Source organism: Lithobates pipiens, unplaced genomic scaffold (assembly GCF_037356315.1).
Source record: "Lithobates pipiens isolate NorthernLeopardFrog02 unplaced genomic scaffold, aLitPip1_a1.2 Scaffold_28, whole genome shotgun sequence".
In the NCBI taxonomy this organism is placed as follows: domain Eukaryota; kingdom Metazoa; phylum Chordata; class Amphibia; order Anura; family Ranidae; genus Lithobates; species Lithobates pipiens.
Window position 1 is genome coordinate 53,441,298 of NW_027507789.1, and position 24,362 is coordinate 53,465,659.

Here is a 24,362-nt window from a genome sequence, read left to right on the forward strand (position 1 = left end):
ACTTTAAAATTGAGTACACCACTAGTTTAACATCCTTGGCGGGGAGATCTATTAGGCAGGGAGAATAGTAATGGAGATACAAACAGGCTGCATATGAGCATAGTACAACTATATTTACCTTTTGCTTGCTTTAACAAAAGCTTTGAATGGCAAAAGACATAAGCCTAGGGTAATCCATATAAAGTAACAATTCAATTCATTGTGCCATGTCCCTTCTAGGTACTGGACACATGCAGAGTTACCTGGGAACAGGTAGCTTACATTGGTGCCTGTCTCCCTCCGCCCCTCCTTTAGCCAAATTACAAATAAATAAACATTTGCTGGCAAGTACAATTAGTTGCGAGTCTGTAGCCGAATAAATACAACCATAATCACACGGTCTGGGATTAAGCCCAGTTTTTTTTTTACCTTTTAAAAAGATTACTCTATAAAAAAGGACTCAAAGAATCTACCTGGCAGATTACAGCAAACGGTAATGATAAAACAAACAAACAAAAAACTAAGCACAGGGAGACTTAATGTTAAAGGCACCAAGCAAATGAATACATAAAAAAGGTAAACCCTAAAAGGCCTAACTACAGTAAATTCAAATGTGGAGCTCTGACTGCTCTCGAGATGATAGGTAAAGGTTTACAACAGGCCAGATTTTATTGCGGTGTCCATGAGAAAAGTCTGTCCTTCACTTTGCTTCCAAAAATCAACAAAAAGCTGACATAAGAGTAGATTAACTTTCATTCAAAATTGACATAAAACAGAACAAACACTGACAAAACAAAAAAAGATAAACTGTCTAGCAGTGTCATTCATAGTAAAGTTTTCCAGTGATATAGGATTCGAATGAAAAGACCGGGCATAAAATGAAGAGAGCTCTGGGTATGAGTGAATAATGGGGTGAAGACTACCTTTTTGCACATAAAAAAAAAAAAAAAATTAATGAATATATAATATTGAATAGAAAGCTCAATGGATTCCAGATTATGCTCAGCCACTATATCAGTTTGTACACTAAATGAACAATTGTGTATTAAAAAGTAAAAAATTCCTTTTCACTCAGAGAACAAAAAAAATAAAAAAAAATAAAGTGGCCATATAAGGCAATATCTACAAACCCTTTCAGCCACAACTCTTGATTGTACTATGCATATACTTTAACACATTCAATTTTTAAGTTTTCTTTTAGATTATTATTAACTGAGGTCTACAGTTTGTTTTTAAAAATTACTCAAACCATAGAATGAAAAATAAGACAAGACAAGACACAATGTCGCTAGTAAAATTACTGCACACTAGTCTTGCAAGGAAGCGCAATTAAATGCACTCTTCTTTCCTACAAATTGTAAGCTAGTCAAAGCACGGAGGACTGGTAAAAATGTGGAATGCTACGTGAACAATTTAACAAAAATACACATTAGGAGTTTAACGCTTGTACTCTGAAGCAGGCAACGAAATTCAAATAAAATAAAAACGCAATAGTAGTAATTTACTCGGGTCATGATATAAAATATATTTCTCATAACTGCTATGTTTTCGCTATACGAAAAAAAAGTTTCTTTAAAATCTAGTCAGCGATGCAGTTATCCTTTTGGCTTTTGCCGTCTAAAAGATCAAATTATTGAAGGAGTAAGCAGTCTCTAGCACTTGGAGTCCTTTAAGCAACGTCTGCACACCAGCTTATTCAGCTTACACGATAATAGAAACTACCAAATTCATTCCAAAGGTCCAAATACAATTAGCACAGAGTTATAAAATGCCCACGACAACATCTGAATGATCGTTTGATATTCCAACTGAACCAGTCGGCACAACCAGCTTTTCTTTTTAAAATTTTAGCCTGAATCAAAAAAACTCTGTGGTATAGTCGTTTTTTATAACAACCGCAGAAAAGCTCTGAACTTTTAAAGTGGACTGATAAAAACAAATAGTTTGTTTGGTTAGCAATACAGCAAATTCCTGTACTGAATTGGAGGGATTTTGTTTTATTGTTTTCTACCATATTTAAAAGTGCTACAAATCACAGTACTGTAACCATCTGTCAACCCTTCCATGTGTGCTTTAGCTAAATTACTACCAAACAAGTGAATGGTGGAGAGAACAGTGTCCAATGAAAGTGCATTGTGAATAATGGCTGCTTAGACTGAAAATGTTAATACTATTAAAAGGGTTTGTTCTATCAGTTTGAGAGGTGCAAATATAGCTCTTGATTGCATCAGAAATATAAAGCCGTCTTGCAATTTTATTATCGCAAGTAGTCCTGGCTCTCATATTGGACTACAGAACAATGAATCTATGTTGTAGAGATGAGGGAGAGATATGGTGTGGTTCAAATAGGTAACTGGTGAGAACCGAAAAGGGCAAGTGGTGTCCATCCACAGAAGGAAATATAGGCGCAGATTGCATTCCTGGCACATTAACATGTATTTTTCCGCACTTGCAAGATAGTAACTTAGAAACATGGAGAAAATGTACATGTACTGCATGGTTTCATTTAGATTTAGCCCCAACATAGGCTTTTTTGCAAACAATGCATCCAAAAACAGACGACACAAGTGAATACTTTTTTCACCTTTCATATTTATTATGGAACTTAGTGTTTCGTTTGTAGAACTGAATTTTGAGATTTGCCTACAGCCTTTAACACATTCAGCACCACTCAGATTGCGAAAAATCCTAAAAAGTATTGGAGAAAGCTACCACCCATACTGTAGGTTAACAATATTTTTGAGCCAGAGGGTAGTAAAAAAAAGGCAAAATCCTTCTCAGACAGGCAATTTCCACACACACACACACACACCAGAAAATCCATTTAGGAGGCCTCATGCACACAGAATCTGTTTAGCCCCTCCTAATGGCAGAACTCCTGGGGAGGAGCAAAGCTGCCAAAAAAAATAAAAAAAAATTGTGCCAAAACCTGCACATTGTACATGCAGGTAAGTGTTAATAGATACCATTGGCCAAAACATTTTATGCTGGCCACTGGAATGCATTAAACACTTGTCTATGCACAATCGGCATTGCATTTGCTCTTCAGCTCCACTTCTTTGGCGTCCCCCCCCCCCCCCCCCACACCTATAAACACTCCTCTAATACACCTGCAAACACCTATGTGTGTATGGATACACAGGCTTACATAGAAGCGTTTTTACAGGCTGGCGGAAAAAAATATATAAAAATCCCTGCACACAAGCAGCATTTAAAGCTGTAATAAACCCAAAAGCAAACACGTTGCAGCTTATCAATTCTTAAATACGATGGCTGCATTCGTTTACCTTTTTAGGCTTTCTCTTATTTATTTTCATTTTGTGATCCTGCCAGCAAGTCTGTTTTTAACAGCATAAGCTCTCCCGCAGAATGTATTAATTTACATTGAGGAGACAAACCACTTTACAGGGTACTTAAAATGATCAGCTTATTTAATCATGCAAACCTCTGCACCCCCGCCCCCCCCCCCCCCCCAAAAAAAGGAGGGAGGTTTGTAGCCGATTATAAAATTGTGAGCTGGAGTTTGGTTTCAAATTGTTAGTGGTTCTAAATCTGCCAATACATTAACACCATCCTCCCCTCCGACTGACGATACTGCTGTCCCTCCTGTTCTCATTCCTCTAAATTTGTGCCTCCCTAATACAGAAAGCGTGTTACTGGCAGATCACCACCAGAGGGAAAGAAGGCAACAAAAAGAAAATGAATGCAGCCACCACCTCTAAATAAGTGGCAAGCTGCAATACAATACATTTTTGGCTTTGGGTTTAATACAGCTTTAAGTCCAGTGTGCATGAGGTCTCACACAAATGATATATAGCAATAGCAGAAGGCAAAAGTAAACAAAACAAAAGTTAAGAAACTGGCAACCTGAAAGCAAATGTTTAATAATTTTTATTCAACTTTGCAGTTTTGCCTTACCTAATCTATACCCTTTATGAAGTTGACCATTCTCACCCTTGACAGCAGCATCTGCATCTTCTTTGCGTTCATACTGCACGAACCCATAGCCACGGAACATGGAGACGGCTGGAAAATTAACAAATGTTACAGCCAGAAGGCAAAACCATCTTGTTTCTGGCTTCAGATGAACAAAATTATATGCACCAGGGAACGTCTAAAACTGCTGGGAGAATAAATCCCCTATGAAATGTATATACAATTTGTATAATGTAACAAAATAAACTGGACACCAGTCTATGGATCTACATTCCAATTAGCACTGTCTAGATGTAATGTTCCCACCTAGTCGGAGACTAATGTACAGTGCATCCGGAAAGTATTCACAGATCTTCACTTCTTCCACATTTGGTTAGGTTACAGTTTATTCCAAAATTTTGTATTTTCCTCAAAATTCTACAAAACAATACCCCATAATGACAACGTGAAAGATTTGAAATCTTTACAAAATGTATTAAAATATTCTCATGCACACAAGTATTCACAGCCTTTGCTCAATACTTTGTTGAAGCACCTTTGGCACCAATTACAGCCTCAAGTATTTTTAAATATGATGCTCCAAGCTTGGCACACCTATTTTTGGGCAGTTTCTCCTATTTTTCTTTGCAGGACCTCTCAAGCTCCATCAGCTCAGTACACAGCCATTTTCAGATCGGGATGTTTAATTGGGTTCAGGTCTAGGCCACTTAAGGACATTATCTTGGCTGTGTGCTCAGGGTCATTGTCCTGTTGTAAGAGGAACCTTCGCCCCTGTCCGAGGTGCTCTGCAGAAGGTTTTCTAATCAAGGCCCTCTGTACATTGCTGCATTCATCTTTCCCTCAATCCTGACTAGTCTCCTAGTTCCTGCCACTGAAAAACATCCCCACAGCATGATGCTGCCACCACCAAGCTTCACTGTAGGGATGGTATTGACCAGGTGATGAGTGGGGCCTGGTTTTCTCCAGACCTGATGCTTGCCATTCAGGCCAAAAAGTTCAAGGTTAGTTTCATCAGACCAGAGAATTTCTCATGGTCCGGGTCCTTCAGGTGCCTTTTGACAAACTTCCAGCGGGCTATCTTGTGCCTTTTACAGGAGGAGTGTCTTCCGCCTGGACACTCTACCATAAATGGCTTATTGGTGGAGTGCTGCAGAGATGCTTGTTCTTCTGGAAGGCTCCCCTCTCTCCACAGAAACACTGGAGCTCTGTCAGAGTGACCATTTGGTTCTTGGTCACCTCCCTGACCAGGGCCCTTCAACCCCGATTGCTCAGTTTGGCTGGGTGGCGCGCTGTAGGAAGGGTACTGGTGGTTCCAAACATCTTCCATTTTACGGATGACACAGTGCTCATTGGGACCCTTCAATGCGGCAGCAATGTTTCTGTACCCTTCTCCAGATCTGTGCCTTGATACAATTCTGTCTCGAAGGTCTACATACAATTCCTTGGACTTCATGGCTTGGTTTGTGCTCTGACATGCACTGCTAACTGTGGGACCTTATATAGACAGGTGTGTCTAATCAACTGAATTTATCACAGGTGGACGCCAAACAAGTTGTAGAAACATCTCAAGGATATTCAGTGCAAACATGATGCAATTGAGCTCAATTTTATGTGTCATGGCAAAGGCTATGAATACTTATGTACATGTGATTCTTATTAGGTTTAAGAGATTCGCAAAGATTTCAAACAAACGTCTATCACGTTGTCATTATGGGGTACTGTTTGTAGAATTTTGAGGAAAACAACTAAATTTAATCCATTTTTGAGTAAAGCTGTAACAGCAAAATGTGGAAAAAGTGAAGCGCTGCAAATACTTTCCAGATGCACTGCATTTCAAACTCTTCCAAAATTATTTGAATAAACACATAACCCTCATACCACACAGCGTACATACATAAAACTTTTTGCTAGAGCCTGGCTGCATAAAGACGAGAGGTTAAAGACTTCCTGTGCCAATTTGGTAAGATGCGTTCAGCCCCTTTTTTTATACAATTGGAAAGGCTGGGAGGGCGGCAACTCCATTGTGATCCCTCAAGTATAAAGCTTGAGAGCAGTAATCAGATCATACCTGATCAGGGTCATCTGAGGGTCCCAGTCTATGATGGGGACATGATCAAAAGTGTTTCATCCAACCCAGGGAGCAGGATAAAATAATTTTTCTGAAAGTTTTTTTCAATACAGTTTGAAAAACATCTTACTTTTTAAAACAGTTCTTTGTAACTTTTTATGCACTGCCCAAAGGATATTATATTTGTTTTTTTATGACTCCTTGTGTGTGCCAGTCTGCTTGAGGGCAGCGTGTACTGACAGGAGGTGTCAGGAACAAGGATTCTTACAAGTCTGTAAGTTGTGAGTGGTGGCTGCTTGGATAGTGTGTGCATGTTTTCGGTTGTTTCCTGTACCCGAGGTGGGGAATTTTTGGATTATCATAAAAGACAGGCAGCGATAACATGCACATCATCCAGTGTCCCTGTAACCTGGATTTCTGACTTTATTACTTATTTTCCTCTTATATCCCAATAGAATGTCTTCATCCCCGGTTCAAGATTTATGCAAAATTACAAACGAAAGACAAAAGTTATAGTGGCGCTTCTAATGAAATTCTGTTAAAATGACAAACCATTACTAACCAGTGATCGCTCCATATTTAGAAAATAGGGTTTCAAAATCATGACGGCTCATCTGGTCTGTTGGTAAATTGCCGACAAAAATTCTTCGGTCTAAATCTTTGGGATCTTCACTCTTTGTCAGGTTTTCTGACGCCTTCTTTGTCTTAACCCTTCGAGAAGACATGGCTGATATATCCGAAAGAACTTCGCAAAAGAGAAAAAATGGCCAGGCATATAATTTCAAAATCATACATGGCAAACACACAAGATAAGCGATCTTTCCAAAATGCAGACTTAGTAAAGTTTTCAGCAAAGCCGTGGGCATGCATTCCAAAAGCAGAAGATTCACCGTAGGAAAAAAAAAAAATTTTTTTTTTTTTTTTTTAAATAGAAATACATTTTGGTCTTCTGCGAGAGGCCAAGCTATGCATGACGTTTGTTAAATTTACCAAGTAACCAATACAAAAAGGATGAAAACCTAATGGTCAGAACAGCAACCACTTTGTGTTAAGTTAAAGTCATTTAAAAACAATTCTAAGTCTATAGCCATATTAAAAAGGTTTACGGAAAACAAAGTCCATCCCATTATCATACAAAAGGTATCAAGGTAAAAAAAAGACTGACAGCAGTCCTGATATTGGCCAAGTTTCACCATTACTTGATTCAGACGGGGGGGGGGGGGGGGGGGGGACAAAAAAAAAAAATTAAAAGAGAAAGAAAAAAACAGGTGAAAGAAGGTTGGAGTGTGAAAATGCGAGCACTGATCTGTATAGATAACAGCCCAATAACCTGGTGTTATTTGGAGCACCGACTCAGAAAACTGCACTGGGTAGACTGCATCAGCTCTAGTTTCTTAGAACTGGTCAAAATTATAGCTTTTTTTGGTCCGTTTTCAGCCCCAGAATTTACCCCCTTCCTGACCAGAGCACTTTTTGAGATTCGGCACTGCGACGCTTTAACTAACAATTGTGCAGACGCCCCCCCACAAAGCGCGCTTTTTTTGGTGGCATTTGATTACATCTGTGGTTATTTTTTGCGCTATAAACAAAATAGTGAGAATTTTGAAGAAAAAAAAAAAAAAAAAACAACACTTTCTTCACTAAAATATCCCACCAAAATTTTTGAAAATTATTTTTTTTCTCCCAGTTTAGGCAGATTCTTCTACATTTTTTTTATCGCAATAAGGGTTTATTGATTGGTTTGCACAAACATTATAACATCTACAAAATAGGGCATATGGTATTTTTATTAGTATTTTTTTTTTTTTTAATATAGTAATAGCGGCAATCAGCGGTTTTTATTTTGACTGACATTATGGCGGACACATCACACAATTTTGACACATTTTTGGGACCATTGGCATTAATACAGCGATAATGCAATTTTTTAGCATTTGATTACTGTAATTATGTCATTGGCAGTGAAGGGGTTAACCACTAGGTGGCGCTGCAGGGGTTAAGTGTGTCCTAGGGAGAGATTCTAACAGAACGGGGAGATGCTTGTTTACTTTATTATCTTCCAGTTTTTCCTCACCATGAGGCGATCACGGGCATCTGGTCAGCGGGACCCATGGTCATGGAGCTCCCGGGTAGCGTGCGTGCCTGTGAGCCGCCTCTTAAAAGGGCAGTGTATAGGTATGTTTATCTGCCTGTACGTGCCCTTCTGCCACAGTATATCTGCCTGAGGCAGTCGGGAAGTGGTTAAAAAGATCATGCTGATAAACTTGTTCTTCTGTCACCTAGTTTGCATTTTGCATACAAAACAGCAGATATGGTAAGCAAAGTTACATACTCCCAACTGTAATTTTACACTTTAGAATCCGCTGTGATTAACTGTATTATAGCTTTGATTGTAAAGAAGGTGTGTGTATATTGTCGCTCTCATGGTTTTATTCTTGCAGAAGTTTGTACCATTTTTTGGATCAGCGGGTCAAATATACCCAGGAACAGGTCTAACATTCAAGACACCAAAATGTTTGTTAGCCTGTGAGGCCATTTAAGGGGAAATATATGACCATGTAGTTAAATGGGTGAGAAGTATTCACTTTAAGGTCATCATTACAAAAGACAAAAAGGTGCACGCTTTGTGACTGCAAGAAAAGAGGTTTCATCCTCCCATGGAAAGGATTCTCCACAGTAAGACCTGTGAAAATGTGGCTTAGACTCTTTCAGGTATTACTGTAGTTTTGGCCAGCACAGTTTTAAGCAAATGCTGGATGCATTCCTGAATCTATGGAATATAACTAGCCATTAACATTTACAAGTAAAAAACGCCAAATATTTTTGATCCAGGGATCACCTGAGGGGGATTAGGAAGAATTTCTCATGGGGAAGCAAATTGTACCATACTTTAAAGAGGAAGTAAACCCTGATGAGTTTGCGTCCTCTGATTCCCTGCACAGGTAAAAGCATAATGGAGTAATGGACTACTATGCATCGCATAGTAGTCCATTATGTGTCACTTACCTGACACAGGAGCCAGCGAAGTCACCGCTGTCCCCTGTAGTCCGGCGCATCCATCTTCTCGGTGGGTCGCGCAGCTCCGCCGCTGTCACTCGGTGAAGCCGCGATGACGTCACTCCCGCGCATGCACACGGGAGCCGCCACTGGCGGCATATCACCGTTGACAGCGGCGCGCTCAGTGCGCCTGCACGCCGCTGTCTACGGCGCATGCGCCGTAGACAGCAGTGCCTGTCTTTCGGCAAATATCTCCTAAACCGTGTAGGTTTAGGAGATATATTTCTTGGACCTACAGGTAAGCCTTAATCTAGGCTTACATGTAGGTCAAAGTGTGTTTTAAGGGTTTACAACCACTTTAAGTCCACCTTTAAAAATACACACGTTACTGCAGTGGGAAAAGAAGAAGAAAAAAAAAAGTACTTTAACAGGAGCCTGCAAAGTATAGCTTCAGTGTGGATGAAAATGCCAGGATCGTGCAGACTTTTCCTTCAGGAAGTGTCCATGAACTATGAGTGAAATGAAGGATATACCTAAAATACGCATGATGTTTGTATTTCCAGATCTGAATACTTTTCACCCTGAATAGTTCTAATAATCTTAGATTCCTCAAGCTTGCCCATAACCCTCAACACATGCAATTCATCAGTCTTTCAGGCCAAATTAAATCTACCAAATTTATTATCAGCAAGGATTAGAGGGATTGGTAACTGTTACTTCATCTTACTCCCCTTCCTTGCGAGATATATCTTAATTTCCCTTCTGAATGTATGACTATTAATTATGGGGGACACCCTGCTGAAAAAAATAACCACACAACACCCCCCCCCCCTACCTGTCACCATGGATGTAAATTCCTTGTGACAAGCAATGAAAGTGAACACTTTTTGGAGAGAAGCACATACGTAAATTACGCCCGCATATGTAAATGGTGTTCAAATCAATCTAGCACCAGACCACCTCTGTAATTCTAACCTGATAACCTTTAATTTTTTTTTTTGGTACTGTAGTTTGTCGCCATTCCACGAGTGTGCGCAATTTTAAAGCGTGACAGGTTAGGTATCTATTTACTCGGCGTAACATCTTTCACATTACACAAAAAAATTGATTGGGCCAACTTTACGGTTCCGTTTTTTTAATTCATGAAAATTGTCTTTTATCCCCAAAAAATTGTGTTTGAAAAGACTGCTGCCCCACAGATTATATGTTTGGGGGTAATTTTATAGCAAAAAAAAAATTTCAGAAATAGGCTTAGGCATGAAAAGAGTTAAAGTATTTTATGTACGGAAAGGGCAAGATTCCTCCTCTTAAATTTCTTGGAATATGAATAATACAAAAAAATTCCTATATTAAAAAACTGTAACGTGTGTGTGTGTGTGTATGTGTGTATGTGTGTATGTGTGTATGTGTGTATGTGTGTATGTATATATATTTTTTTGCTGGCTTCAGAAATCATTTGTGGCAGCCATAGAGCTTTGCCAAGTCAATTTTTACATAAATTCATTCACAAAGAATCAGAAATTCAACAGAGCAGTACTACACGATTATTTAGAACTTTATCAACTCAGTCCGGTGGTTCCTTAGGACGGTATTTAAAAATCATGGTAGAAGGACCACTGACACTCCATACACTCCCCTCGTTTGACCCATCAATACATAAAAAAAAATCCACATGGATGGAGGAATCCAGGTATTGTACTTTGATAGCTGAACTTACAGCTGCCTGGATTCATAAACAGTAACTGCATCTAAACAGATGCAGTTACTGTTCGGTCACTCTGCACATGCTCAATTTTGGTGTGTATTGCTGGAGTGCGCCCCCCCCCCTGGGAGGGTGGCAATGATCAGCACAGAACCAATCAACACTGTCCAGACAGAGGGTCAGGGGTCCTGCGGGCTCATACGACAATCAGTAGAATGAAAAATCATAAAGGCTTTAACCAGACACTGTTAGAAATTACAAGACTGCTATATACGAGAAAAAAGATTTAGCAGTTTATATTTACTAAAATAACAGAATTTCCATGTTCTGTGGGATACCAGCTATAGTGGATGCAGGCTCCCGGGTTTGGCAGCACTTTAAAAAAAATTCCATCACTGGTGGATATTCAATTACAAATTTTGGCAGAGGATTTCCTGATTTATTGGGGAGAGGGGGGTCATTCGGAAGACTTCTAGCAACCATGGGGTGTTTTGAAGAAAATCTCCTAAAGCCATCAGTACCACCAGCAATCTAGAGGGCCTGCAGGAAGGAAAATAATATATATATATTTTTTTATTTTTATTTTTTAAGAGGAAGGAATGATAAAAAGGTGTTTTTAAACTACCAAGCTATTGAAGCCCAATAAAGTTTAAGATGTATTTTAAACTGCTTTATTTGCTACACATTTCAATTTGATGAAGACCAAGATCTGCTGAACAGTTTCCATTTCAAGGGGACCCCCAAAATTACCAAGAATCTCAAGGAGTTAGATAAATAGGTTGTCATGACAATGCAAATTATAAACTGACTCAACCATATATCTATCTGAATCATAAACTGTTTGACGATTACTGTGCTCTTTACACCTGCCTTACCACGCCGATATGGTAATAGCAAAAAATATGTAATTTCTGAATTCTATTTTATGGTCTGTGCATGCATGGTATACCAAAGCAAAAGAGCCTGCTTCGAGCCATAAAACGTAGGTTGCTCTTGTGCCGTTTGGCTATACACAACATCACAAAGTAATGTTAAACTGAATATGGCACAACCACAATGATGTCTGGAGAACAGAAAAAGGAATCATGAGGCTTATGTTAGATTGGAGAAAATTATCTGTGGAGTACAAGACAAAAGCTGGTATGAATAAAAACCCATTTAGAATTTGTCAAAATGAATGTGGGATACACACTACAGGTGAGGATCTACCTTAGACTAAGGCCAGGTTCACGCCAAGTTGGTTTCCCAGCAGCCGCATTCTTGCACCTTCTCCAAAATTTCAGCCCCAGGGAAACCACATAGTGATATGAGGTTCACAGCGGGGGGAACAGTGCAGTTTTGAGTGCGTGGAATTAGTGGCACCCCGCCCTCCTCTTATCTGCTTACAGCAGCATGTGTTTGATAAGGGTGCAACCGCATGGTGTGAACTGTGAACCAAGGCCCCATTCAAACTCACAAATGGAGCCAGCAATTAGCTGTGGGTGACAGTTCAACTGAAAGCAGTGGGATGCTGACAGCTCCTGTACCTAAATCACAAATGCAGTGATTACCTGCGAATGGTTGGCCCTGGATGCAGACCGTCTGCACCTAGACTTTATGACCACAGATAATCTACGGGAACCCCTCTTGGGTCTCCCACAAGCAATCGCTAAAAACTCCATTTGCAAATGTGAATGGGCCCAAAAAAAAGGAGATCAGAAGATGCAGCATTGCCCTACATAGTGTAGCATCAGATGCTTTTCATCACAATAGACTAGGAAACTGGTAACTGTCATTGGCAGGACTAATGAAGCCAAATACATGGCAATACTAAAGGAATAAAACAGTTTGTCTACAAAAATGACCCAAGATTGAGTTAACATTTAAACAGCAGACTGGCTCAAGACACAAAACTTATGGTATAAAATTTCCTAAGGCCTCATGTACACTGCTGCTGCTAAAACGGATGTTTAGGAGCAGTTGGGATTTTTTTATTTATTTTTTTTCAACTGGCCCTGAACTCTCCTCTGTTATCTTATCAGTACATGTACACAGGGTCCTTTACAGTCCTTTCAAGGCAGATGAGTTTAGAGGCTTGAAACACAAAACAAAAAATGAGTTCAGAAGCATGTCATGCGCCTCCAAAAATGTTTTTTATTATTTTTTTAAACTCTTCTAAAACCGCAAACGCGGCAAAACTGACGTTTTAAATGTGGGTTATTATCTGCCAAGTTAAGTCGTTCAGGAGAGGTTGTAAAAACATCCTGTGTACATGAAGCCCAATAAAAAAAAAAAAAAAAAAAAAAATTAAAAAATTTAAGATAAACCCACACACACACCTTAATCCCAAAAAATTATCTGTGGCAACTGAAGCAAAAAACAAAAAAATAAAAATTGGTCCTATGAAGTTCTGGCTTTGGGAGGTGCTTGCCAACGCCACATTTTTTTGTTTTATCATTTTGTATTTAATTAAAGCAACACTTAAAGTGGTTGTAAACCCTTACAAACCACTTTGACCTACAGGTAAGCCTAGATTAAGAGCCGGTTCACACTGCGGGCGAGGCGACACGACTTGCCTCGCCTCGATCTGACAAGTCGCCCCCGTTCTGTACAATGGAACCGTTCTGAAAGGAGCGACTCGAGTCGCTCCGACTCAGAAAAAAGGTTCCTGTACTACTTTCGGGCGACCTCGGGGCGACTTGCATTGACTTCTATACAGAAGTCATCTGCAAGTTGCCGCTGAGGTGGCGGCGAGGCAAGTCGGTGTCGCCTCGCATCGCCTGCAGTGTGAACCGGCCCTTAGGCTTACCTGGAGGTCCAAGAAATATCTCCTAAACCTACACGGTTTAGGAGATATTTACAAAAAGACAGCCACCGCTGTCTACGGCGCATGCGCCATAGACAGAGGTGCCCAGGCGCACTGAGCAGGCCGCGCCAATATGCTGCGAGTGTCGGCTCCCGTGCGCATGAGTGGGAGTGACGTCATCGCTGCTCCGGTGAATCACAGCGCCGGAGCAGCGAGACCCGGAAGTCGCTCCGGTATAAAATGGCAGCGGCAAACATGAAGACGGAGGACCGCTTCGGGGGCTTCGTTCTCAGGTAAGTTATTCATAATGAGCTAGTATGCTATGCATACTAGCTCATTATGCCTTTGCCTTGCAGGTTCCTTTTTTTCCCCCCATGGGTTTACAACCATTTTAAAGCTTGTCTATGGTCAAAATGTAAAATCATATTAATGTATACATTGTATTACGATTCTTTCTAGCTTACTCCTATTAATCTGAACAATCCTGAGGTTTGTAAAGATCCCCACACATTTATTTCCTTGCATTCTGTGACATAGTCGCTATGCCCTGTGAGTAAGGCACAGAGGAGTTTCAAGAGGCGGAATCAGGACAGGAATCACTGTTTGCAGACAGCAAGGTACCATGGGATATGTAGTTTTTATTAAATTTCAATTTTTAAAGAAGGAGAAGCTGCAAAGCATTCAGGAAGTTGTGGAAAGAGATGGCCAGACAGGCAAGCAGATCGTACAACACGAAAGGAGATTTTTCTAGTAAGCTTATATTGGATTGTCAAAAATAACTGTTTATATTGCCATCACAATGCTGAGGTTATAAAACAAACAAGTGTGAATGGAGCCTTAGGCACTCTACATGTTCCTTCCATTTCAGCTTTAATTTTTATTATCAAAATAAAGATTTGTATATTAGACACCAAGGCTGGGTTTACACTGCTGCGACGTCAAAGTCGTAAGACTTTACCCTGCGACTTCCTTCTGACTTCGATGCCATTTTGGGGCCGGTACAAGTGCTGAAATCGCACACCCAGGTTGGACCAGATTAGTGCAGGAACCTTTTCAAAGTCAGAGCGCCTTGTGTAGTATCAGTTAAGACAGCTCTCATAGGGAAACACTGAGTTTGTCATGCGACTAGGGGTATTAAGTCAGATCTCATATCACAGGAGTGAACTGAGCCTAAGGTTGGGTTCACGTATGAAGTGTGGGACACTGAATGTGAAATGGATTGGAATTTCACTAAATTCCTATTCAAATCACATGTGATGCCAGTGCAGTGTGATTTGAGCCATTCATTTGTATGGCTCAATTTGCACTGCATCCGCACAAAGGGCACAGGACATTTTACCCTTGCACTGGAATCTAATTGCATGGGTATACCACGACACTACCTGCCTGGAGTTTGCATGTTCACCCCGTGCCTGTGTGAATTTCCTCCGGTTTCTTTCCACACTCCAAATACATACTGGAAGGTTAATTGAATCTAAATTGGCTCCAGTACGTATGAATGCGAGTTAGAAACCTTAGATTGTAAGCTCCTTGAGGGTAGCGACTGATGTGAATGCATTATGTATAGCGCTGTGTAAATTGACGGCGCTATACAAGTACCTGAAATAAATACCAATAATCCTAATGGTACCCCCCCCCCCCCCCACACACACACACACAGGAAACGACACTGCACAATTCCGTTTTCCTGCAGCCATGTATCCTGAAAAGGTGCAGGGAACTTTTCCGTGTTCTCAGTGGGTAGAGCAGTCCATTCAAATAAATGGGCTGTTGTGCCTGAGTAAAAACAGCTGTGGGGAAACCGTGTAGATGTGAACCAGGGCTAAAATTATTTTTCAGTGGCTCAGTAAAATTACTAAATTTCTATTTGTAGAGATAACTTGTTAGGAGTGTAGTTTGTTTTCAGGAAAAGTAAGAATTCAATGAGTGTGTTAAAGAGCATAAACTAACCAGCAAAGAAAGCAAAAAGTAATCAAATACTAAATGTACATTTGATGTTCATAAAGGACTAAACACTGTAAAAAAATAATGATGTAACATGTAAATATGCAAAATGACAAGGCTTGACTAAAGCACAGAATAAAACATAAATTCAATACATGTAAAACAAAGAAATGTCAAAGTTACATCCAATAGAGAAGGTGTGGATAGGTGATTTTAGTCAGGGCTTCTTAAAAAAAAAAAAAAAAAAATAATAAAAAAAAAAAATAAAAAAAAATAAATCGTCAGGCCCTGGCCATATATCATTGGTCGGGACCCGGTGATCAGCATGTAAGGGGGGCAGAGAGACTGCAGCCAGGTGGGTACGCACCACCCCCTACCCAGAAATGCAGAACCTCCTGGTGCCAAAAGTGAATGCACTGACAGAAGCCCAAGTGCAAGGATGCAATTTCTAGTCACCATGGCGACCTGGAATTTGTTGAGCCCTGTTATAAAGCATCATTAAATATATACATTTGAAACAGATAAGTTTGTTTTTTGTTTGCTTTTTGCTGCGAGTGTGCTGGGAACCACCTCTGTATGGTTTTGAACACTGCCCAGCCCATATGCAACTTTTATTATATTCTAGTCTGAAAACAGATAAGAGCAGTTGCCATCCTTGCTAGGTAGTTTACCCCGATTAGGGGACTGCCTACTTAGACACCCTGGTAAGACAGGGTCTAAGTATAAGGTGGGCTGCCATCCTTTCACTGGTGGAGAATCATGTTTGAGCACTATTATTCAAGAACACAATAAACTGTTAATGCTTTTAATAGTTTTGGGTTGCATTTCTTCTGGACTATTTGTTTAGATTCAATATAGTAACATTTACTAGTTGTTGCCTTAGATGTAACCATTGTTGCACTTAAAACAAATTATATAAGTGAATACATAAATTACTGCAAAGTGAGAACACTTTTTGGTGACGGCAGCAATTTGAACATTCACTTTTTCACATATAGGTTTCAGATTCATTTATTGGTCTGCACTGATTAACGCTTTGTCTATTTGAAAATAGAAGAAAGCCTAAAAAAGGAAAATGAATGAAGCCATCACATCTAAGAATTGGTAAGCTGTAATATAACAATGTTTTCTTTTGGGTTTAATACTATGTTGGATGCAGTTTCCTGCACTGCAATTTGATTAGCTGGCACACGTGCAGAATGACATTGGACAATGAAAATCAGGGATGAGCTCAGAAGAGTTGGGATCAAAGTCTGAACCCATATGTGAGTGATCCTACCAGGAACCTGTCACTGTACTAGGCCAATCATAGCATTGCCCACACCACAGCTGTATGTACACACGCCCCTGGCATACATGCCGTTGAAGGGAATGCCTTGGCTGCAGATAATGGTCCCAGTACATACAGTGACAGCATCCTGGTGGGTTCACTCAGTCTCAGGCTAGGATGCCAACATGCTTTAGCTCATCCCTGATACTAATGTCCAAGGTCAGTGTACACGTGTGCCCCTTCTGCATCAATGACTCCTTTGTGGGAAATGTAAACATTAACAGTGTGTAGTTAGCAGGGGCAGTGCCGTTAGCTCCACAAACTGTATGTTGGTCCTGAGCAGTGGCCAACAAGGGCCATGTCTACATGTAACGCTAGAGCCAAAAAGATGTATACAAATTTTCACACATTCCTGCTGCCAGAAAGATCCAGATAAAAAAACTGTGCATGAGCTAAGGCTAGGTTTACACTAGCAGGTCAGAGAACACGTGGAAATCACACGGGTTCCCTGACCCAAAGGCAAAATGCACTGCTCTTTAGCAGATGCATGGGGGTGCCATATTCTTATAGCCGGTTCACACTGGAACATGCACATTCTTGTGCAATGCAGTGCTGACAGCTCACCATTCGAATGGACAGCAAAAAAACTGCTACTTTTTCAGAACTCACTGCACCAAGGAATTAGGATTTGGTGGTCACAAATGCTCTCTGGAGTACCACTAATGATTCATTGGCACCCACATGCCTCTCGCAAGGAAATGTCAACTGCATGTACCTTTCCCACACTGCATTTTGGGGCAAGAAGGCCCTTAATGGCACCCCCATGCATCAGAACACTGTGTGTTTTTAAGTGCACAAAAACCACATGGGGCTTCTGTTCATCTTCGTTTTTCAAAAACGGTTGAGGACCTTTTCCCACCCACAGGTACCATGGGCTGCTGTGCCCACAATGACCAGCTAACAGTATGGCTAGGTTCACACTCAGGGGTTTATCGCACCTGCAACCAAAATGCACTGCTCTTTTACAAACACTTCAGAAAAGGTTATGCACCGCGATTTCTTCTTTTCAGGGCTAAATAGGTTAACGTTAGACATCTGTAGCTGAGGGGTGCATTTCCACTTTAAGGCCTCACGTACACAATGTTTTTGAGCTGCTGTTCTTGGCTTCAAGCTTTTTTTTCTGCAGCCAGTAAACCCCCCCAGCATGTTATCCTATGTGTCCATGCATTCATAGGCTGTTATCAGTGCTTTTTTGGCAGGGGCGTCACACCACACACAGAACTAGTGGGTCTTTAAGAGGAGTTTCAGGTGTAAAAATGCTCCAATTCTAACAAAAGCTTAAAAATCCTGAAAAACTTGGCTAGTCTGCATATTTGAGCCATACGCTTTTGTGGGAGTATAGTTTTGCAAAAAAAAAAATTAATAATAATAATTTAAAAAAAAAAAAAAAAAAAAAAAAAAAAAATGCTACTGCAAAACTCGTTCTACAGCTAACACCACTGCCATTTTTATAGCACCCAGTGTGCATGAGGCCTAAAAGTCGGCAGCTACAGTTTTTGTAGCTGCTGACTTAATTATTTGTTTCAAGGTTGAAGAACTGCTTGGCTGCACCAAACATCTAAACATGCAGTGCATTTGCAGGAAATTTCCCTGCAGCTGCGGTTTTAAAGCGGGAGTAAACACCCTTGGTTGAATATTTACCTACAAGCACACTAAGAATCATCTAAACGTGCACTGTTTAGAAGACATTTACTTGAAAAACCACACGCGACGTCACCGGCGCATGCGCTCTAAAGGAGCGTCATACTTGTGCCATTCCTTCAGAGTCCTGTGCTGTGAACAGCGGCTCCCTCACGCATGCACCAGGCGAAGATTGAAGCACTGTCAGCGTGCCACTAGAGGGCTTAGTTTTAAAGGACAAGTCCACCCCTAACACTAAAATCGCTACATCTACAGACATCCATAACCTAAGCCTAACCTATCTAGCACTGTAAGGAAGAAATCAGTAAACATACCTTTTTTTAAGCCAATCCGGTCTCCAGCGGTGGAAGCTCTGCAGAGGACATGTCCTCTGAACCCTCCTCCAGCTGTGTGGGGTCAGGTCAGATCGGCTTCAAAAAAAAAGGTATGCACACAGACTTTTCTTTACAGGGCTAGATAGGTTAGTGTTAGATCGTGGATGTCTGTAGATGTAGACAATTTAGTGTTAGGGTGCACTTATCCTTTAGGCTGGGATCACACTGGTACTAACGCCAGATATTGCATGCAATTTGCACTGCATTGCTGTGCAGATCACACGCAATGTCTGTGTGATGTGAATTCAGCCATAGTTTGTATGGCTAGATTTGCATCTCATTCGGACCAAAATGGTACAGGATCTTTTTTGATCTGCACTGGAATTGGATCTCATGGGTCCACACCCAAGCAATCCAATTGCTGTGCCATTTTCCAGTTTGCACTGCAATCTGATCTGGGGGTGTGAATAACTTAATTAGGGATGCACCAAAATGTTGGCCTTTTCGGCTATTTGCTGAAAAAGAAAAGCGGCTGATAATGGAGCAGGGTGGGGCCTGGACGGGGCTCTGCCCCCCCCCCCCCAATCATGGGGGCTTCCTATAGCGTAGAAGAGGAGAGCCCCCGCCTGGTTGATTAGAGCGCCGGGAACATCACAGCTTTCATTTCAATAGCTGTGTGTTCCCCGCCGCCACATGCAGCCCCTCCCCCTTGTCCGGGGGAACTTTGATAGACAGATCACCCGTCTATCAAAGTGGCCGGATAAAGAGGAGGGGCTGTATGTGACGGCACGCAGAGGGGAACACACAGCTATTGAAATGAAAGCAGTTATATTCCCAGCACTCTAATCAACCAGACAGTGGCAGCTCTCATCCCCTGCACTGGGGGACACATATGGCTGAATTGATTGCATCATGTCCCCAGTCTCTTACAATGGGGGACACAGGCTGGCTGCACTGATCTCCTGTACCATGTCCCCAGTCTCTGACCATCTCCTGTATAAAAATATTTTTAAAAACAGTCACTTTCGGTATCAGTTTTCGGCATAGCGTATTTTTCATGTTCGGTATGGGTTTCGGCACCAAAACTCTCATTCGGTGCATCCTTACTTTCTATTGACACCCGCAGCTATTCACAGAGAGCAGTGTGAACTGCCTGCGAGTGACATGTGATGCTGGAACCGCATAGGAATCCTGCATTGCATATGTGTGAACTCAGCCTCAAAAGAGAAGGACACCCCCACCCAATCTTACTTACCTAGGTGTATGCAGCACTAAGAACCCAGTGATTGACCATCACTTATTACTCGGTTTTCAAAACTCTGCGAGTCACAGCTCTCTGATCTTTTCCCTCCTCGTTCATTGGAGCGCTGAGCTGTGGAGGGGGCAGAGCAGCCGTCTCAGCCCAGGCACCTGGCAGATCCAGAATTCGGGATCAGGATGAAGCGGTACCTGGACTGAAATTGGTGACGTCAGCAGAGAGCGGACTTCAGCTCGCTCCCTGCTGAAAAATGGGACACAGGAAAGCAAAATGAATTGAACTCCTGTGATCCATAGAAATACAGCCAAACGTTTGTGTGGCACAATACCCTGTTCCCTTGAATGGGCTTCTGTTAGGGTTGCCACCTCATCCATTTAAACCCGAACACATATGAATTACAGTTCCTGAGGCTAATTTAATGCAGATAAGATACCAAGTGAGTTTAATTACCACTGTAATCAACCAGAGAACCTGTGTAATTAATGTGTTCGGTTTTAAAAGGATGAGGTGGCAACTCTAGCTTCTGTACCTGCAGGAAAAAGGTCTCTGCACATTTTAAAAGCAGCAGTAAACTGCTGGCTTTGATTTCTTTTTTTCCTCTGCAAGGCACTGTTGTGATGTGCTAGTATGCATCACATATTAGCACATGTGAAACTTGCCTTAAAGCGGAAGTCCATGCAAAACCTAAAATACCTGCATCTATAGACACCAGGGATCCAACACTAACGTCTCTATCCCTGTAAAGAAAAAAAAAAAAACCAACAGTATACATACCTTTTTGGAAGCTGATCTGACCCGCTCTGACCAGATCCCACGCTGAGCTGTCAGCCACGGCTTCTCTATGTAGAGGGTTACAGAGGACAACGGAAGCCCTATAGTAAACTATGGGTGACGTCACTTATTCATTTCACAGCCGTTGTCGTCCGTGTCCTCTGTAGAACTTCTGATGCTGGAAATCAGGTAGGAGCCGGTAAGATCAGCTTCCAAAAAAAAAAAAAAAAAAAAGCTATGTATACTCATCTTTTCTTTACAGGGATAGAGGGGTTAGTGAATGACCCCATACACGCTATTAGATTTTCTGCTGATTTTAGTCTTCATGATTTACCAAAACCATGTAGTGCAAGGGCCTGCCTGATTGCATACAAATTGAAACTCTTAAAGAGTAAGTAAACCCTGGTGGGTTTTACTTCCTCTTTATTTTCCTGCAAAGGTAAAGCATAATTGGCTACTATGTATCGCATAGTAGCCCATTATGTGTCACTTACCTGAAACCGAAGCCTCTGATGTCACTGCTGTCCCCACTAGCAACGACTGTCCATCTTCACCCCTCTGCCTCCCGAGGGCCGCAAACTCAGTCTCTGTGCCTAGCCAGAGTCGCCAGTCATGGCACGACCTGCCCTTTCTAGAGTGCACATGAGCCGTAGACATTGGTTTGCGCCTTTTTGTAAATATCTCCTAAACCGTGGAGGTGTAGGAGATATTTCCAGCACCTACAGGTAAGCCTTAATATAGGCTTCCCTGTATGTAAACGTGGTTGTAAAGGGTGTACAACCACTTTAAGGTTTGACCTCATATTATATGTTTTTGGTAAATCAGAACACAAAAATCTGCAGAAAATCTAATAGAGTGTATGTAGATCCCTGGTGTCTGTAGATGCAGGGATTTTGCATGGACTTCCACTTTAAAGTGGTTGTTAACCCGTAGGCTACTTTCACACTGGGGTGTCGCTGGCGGTAAAGCAGTACTATACCGTTGTTTTAGCTGCTCTATTTGGCCTCTAGCAGGGCAGTTAACCCCCACTTGTGGCCGAAAAGGGTTAAAACGCCCACAAAGCGACACTCCAGCAGTTTGAAGCGCTGCCCTATTGTTTTCTATGGGAAGGGGCACTATAGGAGCAGTAAATACACCGTTCCAAAGATGCGGCCTGCAGGACTTTTTGACCTTCCTTCAAGCGCACCGCTTCAGTGTGAAAGCCCTCGGCGGAGAGACAGCAGTGGCTGTTGCAGGGCGCTTTGCAAGCGCTACAGCGCCTCAGTGTGAAAGGGGCCTTACAGATCACTTTTACCTACAGGTAAGCCTAGATTAAAGCTGACCGTACACCTATAGATTATCTGCAGATTTTCTATGGTTAGATGGAAAACGTGGGAGATTCCTCCATCCACACAGTTTAGCGAACATGGAGAAATCTGTTGCACTTTTTCCATCTAACCATAGAAAATCTGCAGATAATCTATAGGCGTACGGCCAGCTTAAGGCTTCCCTGTAGGTGCAAGAAATATCTCCTAAACCTACACGGTTTGGGAGATATTTGCAAGACAGGCACCGCTGTCTATGGCGCACAGGCGCACTGAGCGCGCCGTTAGTGGCGGCCCCAGCGTGCATGCGCAGGAGTGACGTTATCACGGCTCTGGCCAGTCACAGCGCCGGAGCTGCGATACCTGAAGTCACTCCGGGAGATATGGCAGCGATGGAGGAGGGGAGTGAGGACCACTTCGATCTCAGGTAAGTAATTTATAACGAGCTAGTACACTATGCATACTAGCTCATTATGCCTTTGTCTTGCAGAGTTTCTTTTTTTCCCAGAGGGTTTACTACTTCAAGTGCCTTGCAGGGGGAGAATAAAAAAAAAAAAAAAAGCTGGCGCTTTACTACTGCTTTAAAAACGTGCAGAGACCTTTTTCCCTCAGGTACAGAAGACCATTCAATGGAACGAGTTGCTGTGCCGCACAAATGCAGAAGTGTAAACCACACCTATGAACCTAGCCCGGGGGGGGGTCAGTTCAAAATAGCACATGGTGCAGGAAAAGGTGCATTTCCTGCACACAATGCCCTTGTGAGATTTGTTAATGGCACCCCAAATGCCTTGCATCTGCAACCACCAAATTGCACGGTACCGCAGCACCATTCGGTTTGGTGATGCGCGATTTTGCACATTCTGCAGCCCATTTAAAACGAATAGGTTAGCGAAACGTGCAGGACCGCATGGAAACGCGTGCGTTCTGTCATCAACCAGCTAAACACGTGTAGGGGCACCATTCCACATGCATGCTGAATCACCACACATCACATTACATTACATTACAGCCACATGGCAGTGTGTGAGGTCACAAAGTACACACCTACATCTAAGTCCATGGCCATCCACAGTCTCCCCCCCCCCCCCAGATAGTGTATATAGCTAATATACATCCCAAAATACAACTAGAAATAAGCCCAAAAAGGTGACTTCTATGTCTGCTGATTAACAACAATGACCGATGGACTTCACATTGCTCAATAGCAGTATTAGCTGGACTGGGCCTTTAAGACACATATGAGGGAAGCTGGGAGGTCTCCAGCCGGGCACATTACACGGCGCACACTGAAGGGGAATGTGGCGGGCTCTCCTCAGGCGCGGCCTACAGCGCACACCAATGTACGCAGGGCACAGAGAAAGGCTCGGGCCGCTCCTGTGAGGGAAAATGCTGCACTCACCGGTGTCTTTCGTGGGCTTCCTTTATCTCCTTCACGGATTCCTCGCACACCTGCCGTACACAATGCGCACACTCACGTACTCCCTTTACTGCTCGATACACGCCGTTTCACTTTACGACTAACACCAGTCCCGCCTTCTCCTCCTCTCAATAGTCAGCTGCTCATTGGACAGCGTGGGGCAACGTGACCGAGCGTAAAGGCCACGCCTCCCGCTCGCCATCTTGTTTGAGGACATTGTCGCCTTCAGCTAATGGCTGCTGGTGGTGACGTCAATAGCAATACAAATACCACAGAAAATCCGTCTTTCTCCATCCAAAATGGATGCTGAATGAGTTGCTAAAGTACATATTAATTAATAACATCTCTTATAAGCATAAAAGCACACTGAAAATGAAGCATCTGTCAAATAAAGTGCTTTGCCCGCTAAATATAAAATTGCTTAACCAATTGACCTCCCAATTCCTGACTAAGGATGAGCTCAGGCGTGTTTGCAATGGTCCACGTGCAGAGCCCGCCAGGAAGTCGGCGCAGTGCTGCGCTAATCAAAGGCAGTGATACATTGCCCCGATGCGCGGCTGCCTGTGATTAGCGCAGCACTGCGCTGACTTCCTAGTGGGCTCTGCACATGGTGCATGCGAACACGCCTGAGCTCATCCCTATTCCTGACCAGGAAGTTTTTTGTGATACGACACTGCATTACTTTGACAATTGCGCGGTCGTACGACGATGTACCCAAATAAAATTGACGTCCTTTTTTCTCCACAAATAAAACGTTCTTTTGGTGGTGTTTGATCACCCCTGTGTTTTTTATTTTTTGCGCTATTAACAAACAAAGACCGTCAATTTTGAAAAAAAAATATTTTTTTACTTTTCGCTAAAAACATCCAATACAATTAAAAAAAAAAAATCAAATTTTCTCACCAATTTAGGCCAA

General features: G+C 42.0%; 1 protein-coding gene across 5 annotated transcripts in view; it reads right to left on the minus strand.

Moving 5' to 3' along the window:
- Window positions 1–23,594, minus strand: part of NCOA5 (nuclear receptor coactivator 5) — a 39,187-nt gene extending 15,593 nt beyond the window's left edge. For 2 of the 5 annotated variants that reach the window (XM_077459242.1, XM_077459241.1), the window contains exons 1-3: window positions 23,429–23,594; window positions 6,546–6,728; window positions 3,898–4,005 (exon numbers count right to left, since the gene is read on the minus strand). In XM_077459242.1, coding sequence (XP_077315368.1) covers window positions 3,898–4,005; window positions 6,546–6,708 — 271 coding nt within the window. In that variant the 5' untranslated portion in view covers window positions 6,709–6,728; window positions 23,429–23,594. The remainder of the gene's footprint in view (window positions 1–3,897; window positions 4,006–6,545; window positions 6,729–23,428) is intronic. The other 3 variants (XM_077459243.1, XM_077459245.1, XM_077459244.1) reach the window with 3 other exon arrangements.
- Window positions 23,595–24,362: the final 768 nt, after the last annotated feature.